This window comes from Poecilia reticulata, chromosome 4 (genome assembly GCF_904066995.2).
Source record: "Poecilia reticulata chromosome 4, P_reticulata-male-v2, whole genome shotgun sequence".
NCBI lineage: Eukaryota > Metazoa > Chordata > Actinopteri > Cyprinodontiformes > Poeciliidae > Poecilia > Poecilia reticulata.
Window position 1 is genome coordinate 30,713,885 of NC_088833.1, and position 20,297 is coordinate 30,734,181.

A 20,297-nucleotide genomic window follows, 5' to 3' on the forward strand; every position below is an offset into this window, starting at 1 on the left:
AATAACGTTAAAGGGTAGTTCTCTTTAATTAAGAACACCGCTTGTTTCCTTGTGTATGAGTTTGATCACTTGATAAAATTCTAGACAGGGTCATAAAAAACATCTGTCTTTATTTTAATGAAAAATAATACTGTTCTTAAAATGAAACTCGCTAAGGACACTCCCCCTAAATTCAATACAGCGTCGAAGGGAAAACACGGCCTCCCGTTTAAAGTGTGGGACCCGGAACAAAAAAAACTTCAGATCGCAATGAGGTTCCCTTTGTGACCTGGTCTCCGAAGAAACATTCGTAGCGGTGAGATGCTTCTTCGTAATATTTTGTCGTGATGTGCGGATGTCTGTCGTGTGAGGTAAATATTGCTGATTGGTGATTTTATTTGAGTTCTGTCCGTGTCATTAGTTGTTTGTCTAATAAATGTTGTGCTTTTGGACGTGGAGAAACGTGTTGTCGCGTTTTTTATGGTTCAGCTGATAAAATGACGACTTCAGTGAATCCGGGAGCACAAGAGAATATAACGAGCCAGAAGTTAATGATTTTATTCTCTTAACTATATATATATATATATATATATATAAGAAGCTAATGGATGCCTCTACAGAACTGAGTTGCTGCTAATAAGGGAAGTCAACCTTTTGACTGGACCTGGGAACTCCTGATTTGTACCGTCAATGTGGCCTGTTGATGGTGGCCAATATGCTGAAGTGGCCCTCGGTGAAATTGAGTTTGACACCCCTGGTGTATTTGCTTTTTAAAGGTTATAAACTTATTTTTAAAATATTTTTATTATAAATGTTTACATTGTACTACTTCTAGCTATACCTTGATTTATTGAAGAATCTTCAATAAATCAGGTCTTCAATAAATCAGGACCTGTATGTCGTTATGCATGTTAAATGTATTTTTTAAATACATCGACCTGCCCGGGGTTGGTATGTTTACATATTCTACTCAAGTTGATTAATATGCACTGTCCTCTTTATGGAAAAGAAGTAAATCAAAATCTAAATGGTTAAGAAGTTGGAGACTAAAAGAATTACAAAATGATGTTTGTTCTCCTAGTTAACCTATCTGGTCAGCTGATCTAGTTGGTTGGATTTTAGCAGCTCTCCTAAGACCAGTGCTTGCATTGTGGCATGGAGCAGGATGTGTTTTTGTAGCATCAAGCATAATGAGGGAGGGCGGGAGGAGGCGAAGGAGGAGAGTGACTGAATACATGTGCTTGAGTTGGAATCTGTCTGTAGGATTGGACTGAATTTATTTATCTATTTACTTTTAGTAAAGTGCTTTAAGGTGACAATGTGAATTGGTGCTTTATAAACAAACAGAATAAATTGAATTGAATTGTGTTAACTATGTGGCACAAAGAATCCTTAGTGTCTGCTGACCTTCTCTCTCTGTAACGTCAAACTGTTGGATGTTCTGGTAACAACCTGTACATTTCTACTCCACTCTGGTGTCACTTATATGTACAGGTGCCCATTAAGGACATGCCATCGGAAGTCTGAATGTGCAAAATTAGAATTAAGTCCAATAGATCCCACTGGAGGTGGAAGTTGTCATTTATCTGAGGATTTTTGATTGACTAGTTTTAATGCATGAGAAGACAACACTAACACTCTCTGGTTTGGTGGAGTGTGTGTGGCTTTTTGTGCGTTTCACTCAATTGAAGTTTTATGTGATAAACAACTTAACCTTATGCTTGTTTAGGTAATGATGAATGTATTCAAATAATAATACACCATTCAAGAAAAGACAAATCATTAAAACTCTTGTGAAACAAAGTATTAACCAAAATAAAATAAATAAAAAAAACATTAAATGTAATTCATTTCATAATCACCGTCAATTGAAGAAAAATACAAGACCTGCAATGAGAAAGCATAATTGTTAGGAAATCATGACAGCACTCATGATTTCAGTTGATTCGTGCTGCTGACTCTCCCTCTCTCCCCTGCTGATTACTCATTGTCCTGTGCTGCTCCCCATTTAGACACCTGCTCAGTTTGAGATTGTCTCATGTCTTTGTCACAGGCTTCAAGCCTCACCTCATAATCCATGAGAGTTTAGCTGTTCATTGAACTTGCGTGTTAAATGAACAGCTAGTTCAATTAACTATATATTGAAATATATATATATATATATAGAGTCAATGTCGCAGCCAGCAAAATCTGATCTAAGATAAATTATCTTCTATAAAGCAAAACTAATTTTGTAATTATTTTCCCTCCAAATTTCCTTCTCTGATTTCTTGAGCATTTAGAACATTTCTCTCTTCTCTCTTCCCTCATCACACATATTTCTTGAGAAAAATGTGATGTTTTTTCTGAGAAAGTTTTAAAGGCTTTACTTCCATCTGACCATCAGCTTTAATTCCATCTTACTTCCAAGAAATTGGACCTTCTGGCTCCAAGAAAAGGCTTCAGTTGGTGAAAAATAGCACTATTTGATCAAAGTACTCTCGACTCCCTCAAATTGTTCCACATGCTCTTTTAGAAATGTTGAAGTGCCATGTATTTCTCTATTTATGCAGGATTATCCATTTGTTCCTAAATTACGTCTTATTTTGAGGATGTGTTGCACTTGGAAGTTTGAACCAATTCAAATGTTCAGTGACAAAACAGAAACTTCAGTTATGACAGCTGGGGCCTCACAGGTTTTAGTAGCAACACAAAGGCTATGTAGCTTTAACATTATGCTACCTCCCCTGGAACCATTACATTAGCATGGTTGCCCTCAGGGAGAGGGCAACCATGCTAGTTTACTGAGTTAGCACTGCCCTTGGTATATAATGAGAAATGTAAGGTAAGGTAAGTTAATTGTATTTATATAGCACACTTTCAGCAACAAGGTAATTCAAAGTCCTTGAGCTTATGAAACTGGGAGGTAACACAATGATTGGCAGTGCAACAAAATACAGAAATGGAAGGATGCTGACTGTTCTGTGAAAAGAGTGTGTTTTGTACTTAGTAATGTTTTTGGCTATATCTAGTCATAGTTTGAGGGCTTGTCCTTCTGTGTTCTTTCCCTCAATTCTCCTCATCCTCTCTCCTTCATACTTAAATCTGTTTACACATAGAGGTCTGGGGTCAAAAGCAAGAGGGAAGACTTCTAAACAGACAATATAAAGGTGACAGAGTTTGATGAAGCTTCAGGCATTCACATGGTGCTCACTGACACTAAATGACAATAAAGAACCAAAAAAATGAATAAATTAAATTTTTGTCACTTTTATTAGCTCATCAGCTTTTTTGTTGTTGTTCAGGGCACAATATGTTATCAGTCTTGCATTTTCATTGTCATTATTTGCTTTCTTGGAAAATCCACTATTGATCACCCTTCAACTACGACTGGAGTTTTCTTGATACATTTTAAGATTTTAAGCAAAAGGCATCAAAAATAGCATCTAACATTAACTAAAATAAATTCCTGTAAAGTTATGTTTTTGTAGATATTTCTGTCTGACAGCAACATAATGTCCCCTTGGTCTGTTGGGATGAGATAAATGTAGAATAATTTTTCTGTGCCCGATGTTTAACTTGTCTCTTTCCACTTCACAGAAATAACCTCTTTCCAGAACTGGATCTTGTGATGCACTGAAATGATACAGCATATTGTAGGACCAAAAGTCCCTCAACCCAGGGGATGAAATGTGAGCAATTATTCAAGTTGAGCTGTCCAGAAGGCTGACTCAAGGTGTTGCCCTGAGGAGTTAGCCGTGTTCTGTAGTAGACCTCATTGTTTAAGTCTGGGGTGAGCAATTTGTACTGAACTGGTCTGATACTCTGCTGTGGAGTTTTCTCAGGGTTACCTCTGGCCTCTTTGTCCCTGCTCTACAGCCTCTATACTATGCCCTTTGGTTTATAGTGGTGTCACTATATGAAGGTTTTCATCTTTAATGGTGCTACATGTATATTAAAAGTGTTTTATTTTTCATACAATGCTGCCAGCCAAGACCCACCTTCAGTTTGTCTCCACTCCATGTAAAAATCTTTACTGTTTCTCAAACCAAGCAGACTGAGATCCTTTGACAGTCCACTCAGGTGCACTTCAATGAAACAACTGAGAAAATCATACAAGTTTAACAGAGGTGCACAACATATTTAATCACAACATATATATTTGTTTTAATTTCATCATCATAAGAGAAAGCTTTGATACAATATTTGGTAGGTTGCTATGTTTCATGTGCGATGCATGCAAATTCTTCATGACAAAATACCTGGCTTGTTGGTTCATAATAAAAATAGTATGAATGTTTCAGTGAAGGAAAGATAAAGTCCTTTCCCTTACTAGCCACATTTTCCTAGTAAGGGAAAATGTGGCTTACTAGTAAACAATATTTACTATTCACTATTGCAATTAGATGTTTTTCATTAATTATTCACCTTTCAAGGTAACACAGCAGAAGTTAAAAGGTTTGCTGGAAAAAGTGATATGAAGCCATTTTTAATGTATTTGTAGGTGTGTGTGCTCTCACTTCGGTAGCCTGCATAGAACCTTTTCTAGTGTATTCACTAACATTCTGAAGTCCAACAAGCTTTACGGGGGCTCAGGCCCCGTTCTTATGTGTTGGATCCATTTCTTTTTACCATTAGAGCTTAAATTTAGAATTATGTTGTGAATTATGTTTGGTTACTAGTAATGTGTAGGGTCAAAGCTAAACATAAAAGCAGTCACTAAAATTAATGGAAGTAAAAACAAACTCCTAATATGGTTGGACATACAGATTTTTGTGTTTGTGCATGTGTGTGTGTAGTATAGTATGTATGATACCAACAGCAAAACAGACTCAGGGTTAAACATACTTTTATTGTAAAACGTTAAATTACTTCAAGGGTGCAAATATATATAAAATACCCCAAACATGCCAACAACACTGATGTCATACATGAAAACAAGACAATAACAAAGTTATACATCTGGAAGGAATGCTCTGATTTGGATGTATTTTGACCACATGCAGTCCAATAATGATTGGATTTCCAAGGATGTGGCATGTTTTTTGAAGGGCATCAAAAACATGACATCATCAAAAAGTGACTAATATGACATCTCAAGGGAAATTACAGTAATGCTGCCAGGCATTAGCCAAAGTGTTCATAAGTCAGTGGTAAGAGTGAGTCATTGTCACTTCCAACCCATAATTCACTGCTTTGACTGACTGTCAGAAGCTCTGGCCACTGGCTGTAAAACTGAAGGCCCCGCATACTCAGGTGTTCTTCACTCCATGGAGGTCCACAAGTACATGAGGTGGACTCACCACTGGACATGGCTGCCTAGAGGTTGATTGCTTGGCAAGAAACATTGTTCACATCGAACCGTTTTGTATGAGACAACAAGGTTGTGAGTCGCTGCAATCAGTAGCAAAAACACCATTCTCTGTGCTGCACTGAGCTGTGTGTGGTGGCGGCCCCGGTGCAGAAGAAATGGGGCTAAGCGCCAACTCATAAAACTTGCTACCATCCATTCAGATTGTGGGAAATGAAGGAATTCATCATGAGAATTTTTGGCGATGAAAACTAAACTCTCTGCCGAAAGTGCGCAGTATTGCACAGATGAATATGCACAGTACACTGGAGTATGTGAGAGCATTCACCCTTCAGTACTGTTCGTAATGTGCAGCTCCTTGCAAATTCTGTCATTTCAATATAGCATTTGTTTTCAAAGTTACCGTTGGTTTGTCAAATGGTACATTTTAAAAATGCACATATTAAAAAAAAAGTATTTCACCTTTACAATTTTTTTATTTAAATGTTTTACATCATCAGACAGATTTTAATATTAGACTAAAATGTCCTGAGCAAATACAACATGCAGTTTTAAAAAAAAGGCTTTACAAAACAGCCTATATAGAAAAGTGACCCCAACCATCGACAGTGAAGAACCATATTTTTCAGTTCAATAACACTGACCACACCTGACGCCGATTTCTGCCATACCTGCAGACATATAAAATAGTTTTTATTTTAAAAAAGCAATACATCATTCCCTGATATAAAGAAATTCAAAACACTTACACCTTTTTTTTCTTTCTTTTTCTTTTTTTTTACCTTTGTATACTCTAAACTGCTTCTGGAGTGTTGGATTACATTAAATGCATTCAAATGTTACTGGGTTAGGGTCACTCATTTTCTCACCTTTGCAGTGGCTGTTCACTTTCTCCTGCACTATTTGGAACTTCCATCCTGGCCCTTTCTACTCTGCAGACTCTAATATCGTTCAAGAACAGCTTCAAAATAAAAAAAAATACACTGATCCATGAGATCACAAAACCATCTTGAGCTCTGCAGGCCTCACTTGCCTCAGGTAAGGTCAGTGTTCATGATTTAAGAAGGACTGGGCCAAAGCTACATCCATTCCAAGACTAAAACCACTGCGGACCAAAACAAATATTTACCAAAAAACATTTTGACTTTTGCTATTTCTGTAAACTTAAGAGACAAAAGTGGAAGGTGTGTGACCTCTGACAAGTGTAATAAATTTACCACAGCATTTCAGAAAACGACATCATACCAGGCATGGTGACACGGTGATGGTCTGGGGTTGCTTTCTGCTTTGGGAACTGGATGACTTGGAGTTGATGGGACCAGGAATTCTACTTTCAGCCAGAAAATCCTGACAGAGTACATCCATTAGACCACCAATTAGTAGCTGCATTTCCATTACAAATGTCTGCAAAACTTTATGAATGCTCCACAAAATTTTTTACAATTGTGGTATTTACGTTAAATAAAAAACTAAATTAAAATCACATGTAAATAAGTTTGTTAATGCCATACGCCATTAAAAACATGAAGATGACCCCTTCCTGTTGTTTTCTTTGTGGTTTGCAGCAGTGGCAACATCTGGTTCTTGATCATGTGACTCATATGGTACAAAAATCGTTTCCATTGCCGTTTTGTAAATTAACCAGTTTCAATATGGCCAAAGAAAAACCCACCTAACTCTAGCAGCAAGACTTTTTATAAAAAAAACAACAAAAAAAAACAAGTTTTTTTTTTTTCCAAAACAATTATTTTTCTATTAAGCAAATTTATTTTCAAAATGTGAAATTGTGCAATTATTATGGTCAATGAAAATGCAGCTACTGTTAGCTGAAGAGAATTCGGAATACTAACTTGGACAATGATCTGAAACACAGCAGTAAGAACATCTTGGTTTTAAGAAAACAAAATAAGTCAAAATCTGCTCTTAAATCCAACTGAGTCGTTGTGGCATGACCTATGACCTCCTGGTCATGCTTAGAAACCGTCCAGTGTGGCTCAATTTAAACAAAATCTAGTGAGATAAAATTCTGCCACAGCAGTGTGAAAGTCGCCTAACGAGTGGCAGTTGTAACTATCACTGGCTCAAGCTGATCAGGGTAATCGTTTTTACATGGAGTGTTTCTTTAAACAGTTTCTAACCTGGATAAATTAAAAAAATAAAATAAATTTTAAATATGCATTTTGTTTTCACTGACATATTTGTCTGATAAACTTGTTTGAGGATCTGAAACGTTTCTGTGTTACTCAAAGCAAAACCAGATTAAATCTGTAAGAGAGCAAACACCGTTGGAGTTTGCTAAAAACAATGAATCTGGCACCAACTCCTACACATCATTCAAATGCTGTACAATTTCCAAAATGCAGCAGTTTTCATAACTGCCTACAATGAGACATATTTAATATTGCTTTACACAGACACCAGGTCAAGTCAAGTATTTTTCAAACGGCTTCACAAAGGTGGCATGTCTCTGTGGTTGTGCAATGCCGCATTGAGTACTGCATGTATCCACATTTACGCCAGTTGATTAGGGTCATTCTTAATTTTCATTTTGCTTTTTTACATCGATAAGTTTATCATAAACTGTACAAGAACAGTGATCTGTGTTCTGTCCATGCGATTACAAAGCATACATTAACCTGATTAAATAAAGTGAAACAAACAAATCACCCGGCAGCACATAAAGGCGGTCAGTTAGCTTTCTGGATTTCATCCAAGATTGTAACTGTGCAGAGATTATGAAGCCGATTATGAATTGACTATGTTCGCATTTCTACTAAGCCAACTAGGAGTACAGGTCCTTCTCAAAAAATTTGCATATTGTGATAAAGTTCATTATTTTCCGTAATGTAATGATAAAAATTTAACTGTCATATTTTAGATTCATTGCACACCAACAGAAATATTTCAGGTCTTTTATTGTTTTAATACTGATGATTTTGGCTACAGCTCATGAAAACCCAAAATCCCTGTCTCAAAAAATTAGCCTATTTCATCCGACCAATAAAAGAAATGTGTTTTAATACCAAAAAAGTCAACCTTCAAATAATTATGTTCATTATGCACTCAATAATTGGTCAGGAATCCTTTTGCAGCCTTCAATATGGCATGGAGGCAATCAACCTGTGGCACTGCTGAGGTGTTATTGAGGCCCAGGATGCTTCGATGACCTTAAGCTCATCCAGAGTTTTGGGTCTTGTGTCTCTCAACGTTCTCTTCACAATATCCCACAGATTCTCTATGGGGTTCAGGTCAGGAGAGTTGGCTGGCCAATTGAGCACAGTAACACCATGGTCAGTAATCCCAGTGGTTTTGGCACTGTGAGCAGGTGCCAGGTTGTGCTGAAAAATTAAATATTCATCTCCATAAAGCTTTTCAGCAGATGGAAGCATGAAGTGCTCCAAAACCTCCTGATAGCTGCTGCATTGACCCTGACCTTGATAAAACACAGTGGACCAACACCAGCAGCTGACATGGCTCCCCAGACCATCACTGACTGTGGGTACTTGATACTGGACTTCTGGGATTTTGGCATTTCCTTCTCCCCAGTCAAAAGTGTCTTGACCTGGGGAATGCAGCACCTGTAGCCCCTTTCCTGCACACGCCTGTGCATGGTGGCTCTGGATGTTTCTACTCCAGAGTCAGTCCACTGCTTCCACAGGTCCCCCAAGGTCTGGAATCAGCCCTTCTCCACCATCTTCCTCAGGGTCCGGTCACCTCTTCTCGTTGTGCAGCGTTTTCTGACACACTTTTTCCTTCCCACTGAGGAGCCTTGATACAACACTCTGCAAACAGCCTATTTGTTCAGAAATGTCTTTCTGTGTCTTACCCTCTTGTTTGAGGGCGTCAATGATGACCTTCTGGACAGCAGTCAGGTCATCAATGACCCATGATTGCGGTTTTGAGTAATGAACCAGGCTGGGTGTTTTTAAAAGCCTCAGGAATCTTTTGCAGGTGTTTAGAGTTACTTCATTGATTCAGATGATGAGGTTAACTGCTCGTTCAGAGAATCTTTTCATGATATGCTAATTTTTTGAGACAGGGATTTTGGGTTTTCATGAGCTGTATGCCAAAATCATCAGTATTAAAACAATAAAAGACCTGAAATATTTCAGTTGGTGTGCAATGAATCTAAAATATGTGACAGTTTAATTTTTATCATTACATTATGGAAAATAATGAACTTTATCACAATATGTTAATTTTTTGAGAAGGACCTGTACAGTCACAGCAATAAAAGCAGAATCAAAAGCCAATTGTTACTGTTTTTATATCTTTAACATATATAACCCAAATTCATCATGGTCATGTGTGATTCACCACTAATCACACATTCTTAAATTAACAATTAAAAATTCTTAATTTAAATTCTTCATAATTTAAATTAAGGAGATAATCCATCCATCCATCTTAATCCCTAATCTTGTTCATTTGTGACCTCAAGTCAGGTCCCAACCCCTATTTTGGGTTTCTGCATTTACTAGTTAAATATAAATTTACACAATGTTTGATGCCAAAATAGTGGTTGGATGAAACTCTGCTCAAGTGTCTGAAATGATCCCATTATGATTTACGTTGTATAATTTAAAGGCCAGTGTTCAGGAACAAAGTTAGATTTAATGTCCTGTTCGTATCTGTGTTGCCTGAGGCTGGACTTCCAAACTGTTGTCACTCAGAATAAATCCAACCTGTGTCAGTTACCTTGAACAAATTTAAGTTAATGCAACACAGCAAATATCAGACTTTACATTGATTTTTCCACTGTGTAGAAAGAACAAATTTGTGCTATTATTCTAAAAAGAGAGAAAAAGAAATATACACTACCAAGTATCATAACCTGATAATGTACTCATGACATTTTTTGTCCTAATATCAATTAAAGCATGCATACCATTATTTAAAGTGATTTTGCCAACAAAGAGACATATAGATACAGTATTTTTCCGGTGAATGATTTTCAGACTTTCAGACTTACTGGAACACAGCAAGAGAAACATGAGACAGACAAAATCCAGTTCACAAACCGGAAAAAGACATAAAACACTGCCATCAAAAACAAAGGGCACCCAAGCAAACAAAAACTATAACTCCAACACCCACTAGAGTAAAAAGGTGATGCCTGGGGTTTCAGACCAACAAACCAATAGTGCCTAAAGACAAGGCCTTCTTCTTATAACAATAATTTGTTATGTTTGTACAAAAAAACCCAAAAAGAACATAACAGTTTTTTTCCAGCAAAGAAAACAAATAAATTTGATAAAAATGTATTTGATTCAAAGTTACAGCAAACCAATTTTCACTCACCTTGTTAATTAAAGGTGGAGTTTATAGAGTATGGCGACATCTATTGGTGTAGGCTGGAATTTGCAGCCACTACCCTTACCACTCCAATGTTTATTTGTCTCACTTGCAAGAATAACGGAACAAGACAAATCAGAAAGTTGCACTTTCTAGGTACTAAAAAACACATACATTTGTATTTCCATGCAATTTTACAAGCAAGAAGAAAAACCAGGGTTGGGAGCAAACTAAATGCAAATCACAGGTTAATGTGAAAACCTCATATTGCCAAAGATTACATGAATTTTTTGGGGGGTAAAATATTTAGCAAACTCAAGAAAGCTCCTTATTAAAGGCACACAAGCTTTTTTATATATCCCTGACAATAATTCTTTTGTTTCATTACTGTAAATTTCTGCATTCAAAAGTTTGGCAGTTACATACCAATAATCGGTCTAACTTACAAAATGTTCCTTATCAAACTTTCTTAAAAATGTATGCACATCTATTAAAAAAGACAATATATGGAAAGACTCAAAAATCAGCATTTTTTTAACGCATCATCATGGCTATAGAAACACAAACAACCAGGAAATACATTCCTAGAAAACCTAAAAAGCGTTTGTGTATTTTCCAGCTGGCTTCCTGGAATACATTCACATGAACACAACTAATCAGTGCTAAGAAAACCATCATAAAATATAATAGACTAGAACAATCATCATGCCTTGAAACTGTACTACAAATACGTTAAAATATATATTATTCTTTTCATAGCATTAAGTTATTTTATTAAATGGTTTGTACAAAAACTAGCAAAAAATCACGCCTAACTACAACAAACGTAAAGGCCTGTTAATTTTTTTTAAATAAAATCTGGAAAATCCTTTTTATAGGATTTCTGATGATCAAATAACACAAAAAAAAATCACGTACTGTGGTTGAGGTTAAAATAACTATATTGACAATAAATATGAATTAGCTCACAGTGATCTTTACTTTACTAGGATGGCTTTTGTTCTTCGCATTAACAGATTGGTAGATTTTTGAAAAAAAAAAAAAAAGATTTATTTTCCAACCTGATTTTTATTTCACTTCAAATGCAGACAGACCATCATCCATCTGGAGAAAGTTGGGATTTCCTAAAGCAACGATTCCTTCAGAAACAAAGTGACTTCTTGGTGTTTTATTGGTGAACAGCCTAACACACTTCAGTGCTCAATGGGTTGAAAGTGTTAAATATATTCTGTTAATTCACCAAGGCTACACTTTAAAGAGGAACTCAAATACTCTTCCATTTTCTTTGCTTTTAAACACTAAAATTTGGTTTTCTTTTATACCTCACATTGATTCTGAAGTGCTACTTTCATTTTCTTTTTAAATTTAGTGCTGGAATTTGTTTAGTGAAAAGGAAAGAAACTTCCACATCATGTGGAGCAAGTGTTAAGAGGAAAATCAGGTAAAGTAACATATAGCCATTCACCTTTTGGTTCAAACTCGTTGGAAGACAGATTAGTGCAATTTAAGCAGACCCACTTTTCTGTATCATTTGCATATCAAATAGCAGGTGTGCAACAAGTTAGATCTGATACATTCATACATTTTTTTAATCTGTTTTTGCACGATTTGGATTAAAAAAAGTAGGTGAAACTGCAAATTTCATTCTTTCTTGAACCTCAGAGTGATTTTTGACATTGTTAGAGGAGGTGCTCTTTATATCTGCATCAGAATCATTTGGTGGCGCCTGGGTAATTCTGGAACAGGTCCAACCCGAAGCCAACCAGCCTCTCGGCTGAGCGCAGCGCCCTGAGGATCAGAGACAGGGACTGGTTCTTGGCGCTGTGGCAGAAGGTGTCTTTGTTTAGAACGTAGTGCTTGGCCACTTTGCTCGTCACGCTGCAGTGCAGAACCACATCCGGGGAGAACCTGAGGATGGAGAACTGGGGAGTTTTTCCTGGAAGGCTGTAAAGTAAATTTCTGTAGAGACAAAGAAAAAAAACAAAAAAACAACAACAATTGATCAGATTACAAAAGAAAAACCAACAAAAAGCTTTGGATACTGCGATGAAGAAATTCTTTTGTGGTTACATACAAATAAAGAAGTTTGAGAAGAGATTTAGCTGTTTCCTTGTTTTTATTGGTGATGTTTTTCATTGATTCTACATTGTTATGAAGAATAATAAGATTAAAGGGAATCAAGTGCAAAGTTAATAAAAGTTATTGAAAATGAACAGAATCATAAAACTCATCGTATTTGTCAGTTGGCTATTCTGAATTTGCAGTTGGTAAAACAACAAAAGCATCCCACGGACGTTGGAATTACGCCTCAGAAAGATCAAAATTGCCAAGCAGCTCTGAGTTTAGTTTCCAGCATGGCTGCCAAGGATATAGAATGTAGCAAAAGTTGCTGGCATAAATTATTTAGTAGCATTTCTTACAATTTGTATTTGATTAAACCAGAGCCAACAACAGTACAGTAAAATATCTATTTGTGAACATGTTCCTTTTGTGTTCTAACATGAACAAAACTCTGTTCTTCTGGGTTTTCATCACCAATAAAAAGTGACACTAAAATAAATGGCAAATTGCAACTAAACTGCTGTCAACTTGGCTGTGATTTTATTTCCAAATCCAAACTCCAACTCCTAACCATGTGAAACATTAGCCATCTCACAAAATGACCTGAAGGCTTCATTTCAATGTTTTTAGCTGCTAGCTCAAGGGAAAGTATTAACAATGGTTAATTAGCAGAGCAGACGAAGGTGCTAGAAATTGTTCTTTTGTCAACCGTGTTCACTTCAGAGGAAACGTGCTGCTGATGTGCGTTGAAAGAGCTTCACAAGAAAGGATGCTGCTGCTAGCAAGATAACACTCAAATCAGCTCTTCATCAAACCGCCAAGAACTTGCAGCTGCTCTAAAAAGAGCCTCAAATTGCCAACTAAGTCCAGCAGCTACTTCCATGAAGAACCTTCAGTTATAGGATGGGCTTCCCACCAGCACAGGGCTTTCCCAAAAACTACAGGCAGGTTCCACACAGCGAGCTGGGACGTTTCAGACCCGGGGCTGGATGGGCCTCTAATCATGGTGGATTCTACGATAGGATAATTTGGATAAAATTAACGTTAAATATTTAGGCTGAAATATGTGCAGGTTTCAGATAGCGTAGCCCTGTCAGCATCATACATTTTGCAGGACAATAAAATGTCACCGAAAATTATTGCTATAAACGATAATATTGTTGATTTGAACACAGCTGAAACCATAAAGAAAATGGTTTATGATGCCTCTGAAAACAACATGTCCCTTCAAAGAATTTTGACCACCAGAATGGAAATGATCAAGCTCATTTTAATTTGTCATGTCATTATTTGCTAACAGGCTTATGATATAAGATATTTATATTTTTGAAGCTCGTTCCTTTCGTTCCAAGACAGAAACCTATTTGAAGGATTTTCAGGGCCGCACATCTCATTTAAAATAAACAAGTCACTGCTAGATGAGGTGGGTCTCACCTAGCAGTGACATACAAATGATCATCAACAGTCAACAGAAAGCTGCCTCTCCTGAGCACGTGTCTTTTTCTAATTCATTCCAATGGCCATTTTCTGTCATGGTTTTGTGTAAATTGTCTGACACATTATGTCGACTGAAAACAACAACTTGTGAAGAACTGTTTTTCACTCATGTGACCTCTGCCCTCTTTGCTGTCTGCACCATGTGAGCTATTGGCCGTAAAAGTCTTCTCTCCATACAGTACAGATACGTAGATAAGTCTTTGGGGGTAGAAGAGTAGTCATTTGTAGGTCAGAATGGCACAAACTGCAGAGTGTTTCTCTCGATGGGACTGAAGAACATTGATTTCTCCTAAAGTGGCTGAACGGACAGTCTTAGAGAGTAAATGGAGTGATTCTTCATCTGTTAAGACGCAGGTCGTGTTCTATAGGGTGTGAAGAGCACTGACCTTCAGCACACAATTCAGACTCAAAGACAGAGCACTGTGAAAATCCTCCATCTACCTCTGGAAACAGCTAAATATACCACAGAGACTGTCTCTGAAGGACAGAGGCACTGAGAATATGTTGATAATATGTTATTGGGATGACAAAGGTGAAATCAATCCCAGTCCCCATGCTCAGAGAACAGTTTTTCTAAATGAATTTCTGAAGGAGGTGCCAACTTTTTCTGGAGTTGTTGTTTCAGCATGTTTCTCAGCAGGGGAGGTTCTCAGCTGGAAACACAACGGCATGGCATAAGGCCTCGGCACCGGCGAAACAGGGCTCTAAATCCACACTAAATACTGATATTTGTCTCACAGACTGTTAAAAATGGTAGCGTTTCTCTTCACTCTGCAGTCCCACATGCTGCAAAAATATGCAACAAACCAGTCAGCCCTTTCTCTAATGACAAGGCTTTAACTGGGTCTTCCCCAGTCAGCAGGGTACTCCATTTGCAGGTTCTGCGCAGTTTTGGAACCATCACAGCCGGACCTGACCAGGTATTGCATGCAAGCAATTTTATTGGCAGTAAACAGGATTCATTGATTGGTCTGTGGATTTCTGTCACGAGATGAACAAAGGCGGTACTTGTGGAGCGCATACAGCGTCAACTGGACGAAGCAACCAGCAATAAACAGATCAACCGAGAAATTTCAGAGATATTAGCTGAATGAGAGTACAATATGACATCATCTGAGCATCGACCAAAGTGCCTGTGTGCTCAGGCTCCCACTTTCTCATTGAAGAGTGAGGAACACACTGCCATTGGCTAGAACCAAACCACACATTAACCGGCTAGAGTGAGACTTGATAATGGTTCTGAAATACAGATTAAAGTGATCACATCTGGCTGGAACTGATGATGATTAACAAATGTTAGGTTTTCATAAAGCAGAAGCGCATTTTTCAATCTTATCATTCTTGACTGAACACCCCTGGTTGGTTCTCATCTTTTTCATGCTAAAATGTACAAGTACAAGAATAATTGGCAGCTTTAGAACTGAAAACAGATCCAAAGTGAAACAAAGGAGGTGAACTCCACACACCAACAAAAGAGACACAGCTGATGCTCAAAGTCTCGTTTATAACAAACAGGAGGCCATTCAGCAGCTGTCTGTTAGCGTTCCGGTTTATGGGAGCTGCTTTTGAAGAACCTGTGAGTTTAGAGAAGATATATGTCATTGATTGGTGTGCTCCTCCAAACGCTGACATGGCCCCCTAATGGAGACCACCTGCTGCTCTGAAACATAACAAACTGTGTTCAAGTCAAGACTGGGGCCTCAGGTTTGAGTCCAGGCGCTGCAGCAGCGAGCATCCAGGACCGACGGCCGCTTGGAGCATCTGCAGCCTCTCAGACTTCAAAGAAGGACTTTTATCTCCACAAGCTCTTAGTAAAGGAAGACATTTTATGTGATCATGCTGAATAAAATATGAGATCATGTTAAACTTAAATATTTTTGGATATTCATATTTGACGTATTTGAAGAAATATATATATATATATATATATATATATATATATATATATATATATATATATATATATATATATATATATATATATATATATATATATATATATATATTTTGCAAGTGATTTTTTGGCTTATTTTTAATTAGCATAAAAGTCCATTGACTAAAAAAAGCCCTTCAGTTTCTAAAAGCTCTCTAAATAGCGGGAACCTGTTGTTAAACAGAATAATGTGTTATTAAATCAACATAATCATAAGGTTTGTCACAAAGCCTCAAACTACATATGGATAAAGTTAGAAAGCTGAATAGAATCCTCTGTTATTGACACATTTATTGCTTCTTGGAAAAAAAAAGGAACAGCTTAGAATGTGAAATGTTTGCTCTAACACAGATGGCCTGCAAATTCAGTGGTTCCACTAAGTCTTTTATTGCCTTCAATAAGCAGCAAACTGGTATAAAAGGTTTCATTTTGGTGCATAAACTGGAAAAAGATAGTCGTATGGTTAAGTTGGCACATTAGTCTTGGAGGTAAATGTGGAACTTAAACTCTGAAGAGTAACACTGCTGCATGTGCGCTGAATTCATACACTACATCCAAAAAGATGAAAACTGAAATGCAAAATATATGCAAGCAGGGTGACAGACTGTGGATTTTATGAATCAATTATTTCATAGGCAAAACCTCATCGTAGTTACAGAGCCTGCTGTAATCTGTCTGTTTTATGTGTTTGCTTCCTGACAGTTAAGGTCTTGGTCTGGTTCCATGTTGCTTTTGTGTAACTCCATATTGACTTTCCTCACATGTACTACACTCTCCTACTGCAATCATTTCACCTTACAACGTGAAACGATTGCTTTATAAAATCAGCCTTCCATCACCTGAAGAACATCTCCAGGATTAAAGGACTAATGTCTCAGCAGGATCTAGAAAAACTCATCCACTCATGTCTTTACTCACATTGATTACTGCAGCTTTGGAACTGAAAACAGGTCTTAGGTCTGGATAAAAAAAATCAATCCTCCAGCTGAAGCTGATCCAGAACACTGCTGTTGATGTTCTGACTAAAACCAGGAAGATAGAGCACATCACCTAGTTCTAAAGTCCTTCCACTCCACTGACAGAGCAGACTTTAAAATACTGTTGTTAGTTTCTAAATCGCTGAACGGCTTAGCACCACAATACATTAAAGACCTGCTGTTGTGTCAGTCTTCCAGACCTCTCAGGTCTTCTGGTTCTGCTCTGCATCCAGAACCAGAATCAAACATGAAGAAGCAGCATTCAGCTTCTATGCACCACTAATCTGGAACAAACTTTCCGAAAAATGCAAAAAAGCCGAAACACTGAGTTCCTTTAAATCTAGACTAAAACGCCCACCTGTTTAGAGCTGTTTTTGTACCATAATAAATGGAGCACTGACCAACATATTCAACATGTATGAATTCACCAGCTATGCTTTAATCTCTTCGGGTCATCACATTTCACCTTCTACACTCAGGTTTTTCACTGTAACATATCTCCTTCAAATATGTGAAGTTAGAACTTGATCAAATGACAGAATGAACCATCATCCCCTACATTACCAAAACTTTTACATTATTGCAAAGTATGCTAGAAGTTGGGACAAAGTGAACTATTACAGCCATGTGTTAAATATGTTGCAGTGCCTTGGATCTGCTCCACCGGAGGGGAATCTGAACTATGAGAGATTCATTTTTAATCGCACTTCAGAAGCCTTTGCTGTCCCAATTGGACTAATACGGTCAAAATAAATATTGAAGTTAACATCAGTTGGCTGGAATAGTTTGGAGTTAGTTTACCTGGTGTGCCACTGGGGGCTATGCATAGTTTGGCCTACATAACATCTAGAGCTAAACTTGTGGGTTTATAAATGTAACACCAAAAAGTGAAAGCCTATGCAGAAAAGGTTTCGTGGTTCATTCTGATGTCATTGACACTTTCATTAATATGAATATTTGCTCTTTTGCTTTTATCCATTCCAAACTAGTGATATGCTTTTGCAGGTTAAATGTATGTTTTGCAGTTTGTACTGTTTCAAAGAAATGCATGAGGTGTTGTGAAAATGTTAGTAGCAATGAAGTGACACCTAGACGTCTGCAGAACTTCGGACATTATGTCACGATTGGTCAGGGTAGATATAAGGAAGAGCCAAAATGCGAACGGTGAAGTGGCATGTCCAAGATTTATTTAAAATTTAAGACTTGACTTGACTTGCAAATAAACATCAGTTTACCCCAACCAGACCAAGGCATGACTAGAACTTAAATACTATGTGAGACAGGTGAGAAGGATAACTGGTGAAAAACATGAGCTAAATTAAGAAGAAGGCTGAGCTGACGAACTTAGAGGAAGCAGACTGGACAGAGAACATAGGAAAAAATGCAAACAAGAAATCAAACCTGACAATCAGTATAACATGCACTAACTGAACTTATTGAGGAGATTACTAACTCTATAGATAAGAGATTTGCTGTATGTGTATTAATAGATCTCAAAAGAGGATTTGATACTATAAATAACATTTTAATCAGCGCTCAGAGCAGCAGCGTTGCTCCAGCGTTCACCAAAATAGAGATTAAAGGATAATTAAACAGGCTACTACTACTTGACCTTTGGAATGTCAAGAAGAGGCTTTGGTAGTGTACAGATAGACTAAACCTTAAATTTAAAGGGATTACAAAAATAAAAACAATAAAGAGTTTATCCAAACAGAAAACCACTAAATAAAAGTTCAAACAACAAAGGTTGAAATCGTTTGACCCGGGTCTGGTGTTGCATTCAGCAGGTGGACGCCTCTCAAACAAAATGATGAGCTTTTCATCACGGCTCTACGCCAGTAGCAGCACCTTTCAGAACTTTGGGTCAAGTAGCGGTAGAGAACTGGACAGGGCGACTCCTGCTCTAACCATGGACTTGGTTACTCTTCTCAGAACATTTTTAGCTGTAATCTACACAGCAGCAAAAAATGCTCAAATCTCCTTTTAATCAGCTAATCAAATATATGTGGCTCATATGAACACAGTTAGGGTGTGCTTTCTTTTCACATGCAACATTCCCCAATCTGTTTCTGTAAATCGGAGGCTGGATTTTGATGAATTTACATTCTGGTAAACATCATAACTCCAAAAACTGAATTTTAATGCTCTTTTTTTAAACATTATTGTGCACATTGCTCCACAAACCATCAACTAAACGCCCTTCACTGAAGCTTAAAGATTACAAATACACAATCAATTCTGCATTTATGTTGGTTCAAACATGACTCGGGTTTTCCAAGTAAACAGTTTAATGATTGTTTAGCATCCAATGACCAATTGTTCCAACTCTGTGAAAGAATAGTAACGTCCTTTATAAATGAACGTGATTAAGCCTTAATGGCTTCCAAGCATGATGAAGCAGCTAATTTTAGTTTGGATGCTAATGGAAGTAGGGGGACAATTAACATGTCTATTACTGCCATAAACTGTGAATAACAATGAAAAGCAGACACCATTTATTGTCAAAGCATCCAGCAGAAAAGCAGATCGCTTTAAGAGCCGCAGGAGGAGGAGAGCCAGTATGAATGCTAACATCAAACTCAGCAGGGGTTTACTGTCACAAAAACCCCCCACAACTACAGCATCAGACAAGGAGGTCTCCGCCGACAGTCAAGGTCAGCTGGACTCTAAATGTAATTTCATTTCATTTATAGTGTTTATTTTTTAACTGTGTAGTTTGACCTCAGCAAATTAATCAGCTGATCTGGAGCAGAGCCAATGAATTAATAACAGCTGTTCTGCCAAGAGGAGCTCCTGCCAAGAAATGCAATAAAAAAAACCCAACAAAAATCTAATATTTCTCAGCATAAAACATTACTCATTTTCTTTATCAGAACTTCTAAAAACGCATGTGATTCTGTGAAGCTCCAGTTTGTGTTTTATTGTTCCTGTTCTGCTCCAGAAGTAGAAGTAGTTGAAAAACAATCAGAGGGGTGGGGGTTAAATCACAACTACTCTCCCCATCATTTCACTGAGATAGAGATGAAATTACCAGGGAGAAGGTGTTCTTTATTATGTTGGTGCAGCAAAGCTGGACTGTAATTTCGAGTTCCTTCCCGCAAGTCAGTTGAATCCTGTGTGGCTTACATACTTTTCCTCTTAATTACAGACGGCGAGAGGGGAGACTGCAGGCGTTTTAGAATGAGGACAAGAGTTCCAACAAAGAGTTGTTATGCAAAACTCTATTTGTTTAGCTCTCATCTTTAAAATCCTGAATTTCACGAGT

The 20,297-nt window shown here is 37.4% G+C and overlaps 1 protein-coding gene across 2 annotated transcripts in view; it reads right to left on the reverse strand.

The window, feature by feature from the left end:
* Positions 1-12,130: 12,130 nt before the first annotated feature.
* naaladl2 (N-acetylated alpha-linked acidic dipeptidase like 2) overlaps positions 12,131-20,297 on the reverse strand; it is a 416,483-nt gene continuing 408,316 nt past the window's right edge. For both annotated transcript variants that reach the window (XM_017304561.2, XM_008407820.3), the window contains one exon: positions 12,131-12,523. In XM_017304561.2, coding sequence (XP_017160050.1) covers positions 12,277-12,523 — 247 coding nt within the window. In that variant the 3' untranslated portion in view covers positions 12,131-12,276. The remainder of the gene's footprint in view (positions 12,524-20,297) is intronic.